Source organism: Oratosquilla oratoria, chromosome 31, assembly GCF_046742065.1.
Source record: "Oratosquilla oratoria isolate Oo_2021 chromosome 31, ASM4674206v1, whole genome shotgun sequence".
Taxonomy (NCBI): Eukaryota; Metazoa; Arthropoda; class Malacostraca; order Stomatopoda; family Squillidae; genus Oratosquilla; species Oratosquilla oratoria.
Window position 1 is genome coordinate 33,661,293 of NC_134807.1, and position 6,370 is coordinate 33,667,662.

At 42.9% G+C, this 6,370-nt stretch overlaps 1 protein-coding gene across 1 annotated transcript; it reads right to left on the minus strand.

The window, feature by feature from the left end:
• Window positions 1–415: 415 nt before the first annotated feature.
• Window positions 416–1,087, minus strand: LOC143041580 (general transcription factor II-I repeat domain-containing protein 2-like). Its single transcript, XM_076213591.1, has one exon. It carries the CDS (start codon window positions 1,085–1,087, stop codon window positions 416–418), a length of 672 nt encoding a protein of 223 aa, XP_076069706.1.
• Window positions 1,088–6,370: the final 5,283 nt, after the last annotated feature.

Here is a 6,370-nt window from a genome sequence, read left to right on the forward strand (position 1 = left end):
AGGAGGCCGCGGGCCGGAGTGAAAAACGAAATCCTCAGAATTACTCTATTTTGTACAATACATTGAATACAATGAATAGATTATACAAGAATTGCATTGAACACCCTAGAAATCAATGAGACTGCTGGTGCTGTTTGCCATGAAAAAGTATTTCCATGTCTGGCTCGATGGTTGAGGTAGACAATAGAAGAACGTCATTGAGGTGGCGGTCTGAGAGTTGGGAGCGAAGGTGAGACTTCGTGTACTTCATTTTGGAGAAGAGCTATTCGCAACAGTAGGTGCTGCCGAACATAGCCACAATGCGTTGAACATGCGCAGTGTATTTTTGAAAATTGTTAGAAGGGAGGACGATGTCGCGGAAGAAGGACAACGGAGAAGAGGTGCGGAACTTCGCCTTCATTTCATCGTTGCACTGCTACTCCACCAAATCCATCTGCAGGGAGGTAGGGGCGTCTTCCACGGGGAAGTCAAAGGGAGCAGTGAAAAGCTTGATGTCCGCAGCCAGCACCCTGACTCCTGCAAAACGGGAAGCAAATTCCTCACGCAGAGAGGTGACGACACTAACGCAAGTGTCTAGGTCCACGTCCTCAGGGGCACAGGCAACAGGGCGAAGAAAATGCACAAACTGACCAGAAGCCAATTGAGCCTCCCACAAGCGCAGCTTAACCTCGAAGGCAGTGATGTGCGCGTACATGTCTGTCACGAGAATATCTTTGCCTTGCAGCATCATGTTGAGGGCGTTCAGGTGCGCCGTGATGTCCGTGAGCAGGGCCAGGCGAGCTAGCCACCGCGGATCAGAGAATTGATCAGCGTGGGGAAGGTTCTTCTGACGTAGGAAGGTGGCAATCTCCTGCTGTAGGTCGCACAAACGAGACAGCATGGCCCCACGACTCAGCCAGCGTACCTCACAGAAGTAGAGCAGGTCGTTGTAGTGCACGTTCACCTCGTCCATCAGTACCTGGAACTGACGGTGGTTAAGGCTGCGGGAGAGGATGGAGTTGACGACCTTCACCACGACAGACATGACATCAACGAGGTTGGCAGACTTGGCGCACAGGGACTCTTGGTGGATGATGCAGTGCATCATGTTAATGGGCTATGTGTATCCGGCGGCTTCACAGTGGCGCACTAGCAGCGAAGCAGCGAGCTTCTTCTCCCCGACCATCGCCGGGGCACCGTCGATCGTCACGCACGCAAGACGGGAGAGGTCCAGGGAGTGTTGATCAAGACATTAAAACACGGCGTCGCAGATGCCTTGCCCAGTGGTGTTGCCGCGAAGCGGGACAAGCTGGAGGAATTCCATACACACCTGGAGGTCAGCGGTGACGCCGCGGATGAAAACGGCCAGCCGGGCCGTGTCCTTTGTGTCGGTGCTCTCATCCAGAGCGAGGGAAAAGGCGACGAAGTTCGAGCTGTGTGTTTTGAGTGAGTTGTGCACGTTGTCCGACATATCCTTGATGCGACGACGAATGGTGCGGGACGAAAGGCTCACGCTCTCATAGGCAGAACGCTGCTTTGGACAGACGGAGTCCACTACAGCGAGGAGGCATTCCTTGACAAAGTCCCCATCCGCGAATGGCTTCATTCGGCGAGCAAGGATGCGGGAGACTTTATAACTGGCGCGCGTCACCTTTTCGGCCTCAGCATTCTGCTTGCGGAAGAGCGAAGTTTGTTTCTGCAGGTTGCCTGAAAGTCTAACGATGGCGTCCTTCCTCTCGGCGGCAGACGTCGACGCAAAGTTTGACGATCGGTGCTCTGTCTCTCAGTGGCGGCGCACGTTGTACTCTTAGGACAGTCACAGTCTTCATATGAGGCACTGGGCCTGTCCAAAGGGCTCGATGAAGAAGTATTTCTCCCACTCAGGGTTGAAGGTCCGAGGCTCGAGGTCCACTTTCCTCTTCTTAACACGCTGGGTCGCAGACATGATGAGCTGAAAAGGAAGAAAATGAGATATATCAACAATGAATAAGCGAAATCATGGTTATGGCGGTCCATCGTTGCCGATGACGACGCTGTTCTGCATCCGTTTGTGTAGATGAAGAGTTTCTGAGGATGATGAAATTTTAATGACTCTGTCGTTCATGCCATCCTAGGTGGCTGTTGAGTCCAATGCGGGAGCCACACATTTTATCACATTTGTGGCAAAGGTGTTCTTCGCGAGGAGTTGGTTGGGCTCCAGCCATGGTGCATTGATTGTAATTGTACGTCATCTAATTTAAATATAACTAATTAGTAGCTACATGCTTTTAGTTGTTGTAATTTATTTTTTATAAGAAATAACTGTATTCCATATGTACTGACCAAAAAGCTTACGTACCTTGTATCAACGTGAAAGTCTAACGGACAGAATTTTGGCCTTGTCCCAGTCAAGACTGTGATTTTTGGTACTGACGTGTTGGAACACCGCACAACCCTCTTTCAAAGATGTTTTAAAAATTCCATATTGTAACTCCATCAGTTCTTCTTTTAAATTAATTCCCAACAAGCGTCTCACAGTTGCCTATCATTATCCCACCACGGTTCACAAACAAATTGTTAATGTTCATCAAAGGTTGAAGGGAAATGAGTCCCCAGGAGTGTATAGCCTTCCTTGTAAAGATTGTGATTTGATGTACCTTGGTCAAACCGGAAGGGATCTTAACACCAGGTTAATGGAGCACAAAAGATCCATCAGGTATGCCCAAGAAAATTCCGCGGTGTTCCAACACGTCAGTACCAAAAATCACAGTCTTGACTGGGACAAGGCCAAAATTCTGTTCAAGTCCAACTGTAGTTTTAGAAGAAAAATTGTTGAATCAGCCTTAATCGAAGAATGTCCGAACTTGAACATCTCCAAAGGTCAATGGTCCCCGGACATTATTTCACGGCTAGCTGTGAGCCGCTTGGTGAAGAATTATCACCCTCCTGACTCTTCCCGCCCTTTCCCATGACCTCACACCTCCACCCTTCTTCCCCTCACCTCTGACTCCGCCCTGCGAAACGGATCATCCTGTTTTTAACTATGCGTGTTCCCCTTCTTCACATATCTCTTTGTACTTATATCCCTGTAAATTCTTGTAATCTGTATTTCCTGAAGAGGGCTATAGTTATTAGCCGAAATATAGAAGTTACACATTCTTCTAAAGTTTCCTTTTTATTTCGACTGTGGGTTCTTCGTGAATATTAATTACATATGTGCCACAACATTTTGTCAAAGTGATATGTATATATATATATATATATATATATATATATATATATATATATATATGTATTCACCTCGGATCTGCCGCAGTCTCTGTCGAGACAGCCAGACACCACCCTACGGCAGTGAGCTCAGAGCTCATTATTTGCCGATCTCTGGGTAGGTCTGGGACCACTCACACACCACACACCGGGACAGCAAGGTCACAACTCCTTGACTAACGTCCCGTACCTACTCACTGCTAGGTGAACAGGGGTTACACGTGAAAGGAGACAAACCCAACTTATCTCCGCCCGGCCGGGGAATCGAACCCCGGTTCTCTGGCTTGTGAGGCCAGTGCTTTACCAATCCGCCACCGAGCCGTGTGTGTGTGTGTGTGTATTCACTTGGTCTTTGGATCACGTGTTGGACTCGTGATCGACAGCTATTTCCCTCCTGGAAGAGAGCTCAGAGCTCGTAGGTCCGATCTATGGGTAATGCTATGACCTTTCACACACACACACCCCAACTCCCCGCCCACGAGAGTCAGAGTAACGACTCGAAGCGCAGCGGTACCGAAATAATTTCGGCCCTGGGCAGGATTCGAACCTAGAACTGCGGGCCACTATCGTGGCAGTTCAATGCTCTACCAACTGCGCCACCGAGTGTGTGTTTGTGTGTGTGTGTGTGTGTGTATGTGTGAGTGTGTATTATAAATGGATGAAAATATAGGAAAGTCATTAAAACTAGGTTATTGGAAACATCAGGTGGTTACACGGTCACCTAAGGGAGATAGCCCACAGGGGGGTCCAATAAAGAGACCCACACATTAATCAATAGGAATAACGAGGTGAGTGAGCGCAGTGTGGTCAACGTTGTTTCCTCTACGCTTTGCTCAAAACGTAAGGATAGGGAAAGAGATCGAGGCCTAGAGATGCCTATCATCCATACTTAGTACTGTCACATCGTTTTTTTTTTTTTTTTTTTTTTTTTTTTAGGTAGGTAGGTAGGTAGGTAGGTAGGTAGGTATCCCTCTCGCCTTATCAAAGATTAATTCAATACCACGCTACCTATAAGTTTCATCAGGTGCTAGTGAATTCTGTAAGAAAATAGGACTCTGGTCCGTGATCCTTGTGTTGTCTGAAACTGTAATCAAGTGTATTAGATAAAGCACAAAAAGAGAGAGTAACATTGGATTTAAATAAGAATATATGATTTAACAATTGTTTAATAAGACCCAGTCATTACAACTTGAACTGCATAATAGTAATACTGTTTCAGCCCACGCCAAATCTCTAATGACCTTTAACCTCTCGTTCCCAAAGATATATGGGAGACATAACTTCACCTTAATTAGGGTGAAAATATTGCAAGATACATATAATAGAATATCCATCTAGATGGAAATTGGATGTGAGAAATACACCAGTAATAATACTCAAGACGTGTAACCAGGTAGCTTGAGTGAAACTGCTGGAACATTATTTCATATATATTGAATAGCAACAATATCTACGGGAACTCCGATTTGGTGAATCGCTACTTGCAGGCCATCTGTGTGATCGTTTTATTAGGAATTCCGTTGCAACATTCGCGAGGCAACTTGAAATTCTTATGGACACTTACTTTAGACCACAGTGATGCTAAAATGTCAAATTCCCCACATTTTCACTTGCACGTTAATTAGCTACAGATAATTAAATTTATGTGTGGAGGTATTAGTTTATACGGTAGCCGCTAGGTGGCTACGATTCGCGTATTTTCAGCTTCTCTTCAATAAGAAAACAGATCTGTCCACTCCGAATGTGTTTCACGGATACAAGGTGTGGCAATGTATCAATATCCTGGTTAAACCTGACAGTTTATCTTCATCTATTACCAAAATTGATAATGATTCCCCCAACTCAAAAAATATCTCTGCCACCAGGTGCTTGATTTTCTTAGTTAGCCCAGTCAGGTAAATCAAAGAAACTAGGAAATCTTCTTTAAAGAAGTAATTGAATTGTATAATTTTATTAATTTTTTCTACTTTATGTATAGGAATTTTGCAAAAAAATTATATGATATTTTCTAGTCTTCTCTAGGTCGATTAAGAATTAAATAAGTAAAAATTATCAATTGTATCTCTGATCATATTATTTACATTATATATATATATATATATATATATATATATATATATATATATATATATATATATATATATACATATATATATATTGACTATATTATGACAAATAAGATTGAAGGTGAAAGAAGTTGACGAGGAGAAATGGGAGAATTTTACGCCTTAACGTTTCGACCCGCAGGGTCTTGATCACAAAGCTAACAACTCAAACGTAACCGGATATTTTATACACGGACGCTTCGGAGAGCTTGTTATTTTATCTGCGTATTCTTTTATTATTAATAAGCTTGTGGCTTTTGCTAAACATATAAATCCTTCTCTATGGTTAATGTTGTTATTAGTGTTGATATATGCTGCCTCAATTGTCTTCCTTAGTTTCTTGGATGATCCTTTATTTAATACGGTTGTGTTGTTCCAGTCTGGAAGGTGACCATGCTTATCCACATGTATTACTATGGAGTTAGATGTCCTATGGGCTTTTACGTCATTTTTATGTTCATCTATCCTTTTATTAAGTCCGCGACCAGATTCACCAAAATATGAAGAGGGACAGCTTTTACATGGGATTTTATAAACAACGCTGTTTTCGTTAGTGGGATTATTGTCGCTACGTGTTACCAAATGTCCTACTTTGCTACCTGACGTCCTGGCTATTTTGATGTCCGCTTTTAGGAGAAAAGTGTCTAGGTATGAATAAACATTAGAGTTGGGTAATGTGATATATCTGGTTTCATTATTACATTTATTATCATTCTTATTTTTATTTTCATCTTTACTTTTGTTAATTATTTCTTTGGCTTTCTTTTTCAACCTACATAAGAGACCTTTTGGATATTTGAGTTTGATGAAAGTCTCAGTAATATTACTGAGACTTTCATCAAACTCAAATATCCAAAAGGTCTCTTATGTAGGTTGAAAAAGAAAGCCAAAGAAATAATTAACAAAAGTAAAGATGAAAATAAAAATAAGAATGATAATAAATGTAATAATGAAACCAGATATATCACATTACCCAACTCTAATGTTTATTCATACCTAGACACTTTTCTCCTATTGCAAGTTCTGATGATGAACTCTGA

Excerpts from the sequence above, each read along its gene's own strand:
- LOC143041580 (XM_076213591.1), bottom strand. The coding sequence starts at position 1,087 with ATGATGCACTGCATCATCCACCAAGAGTCCCTGTGCGCCAAGTCTGCC.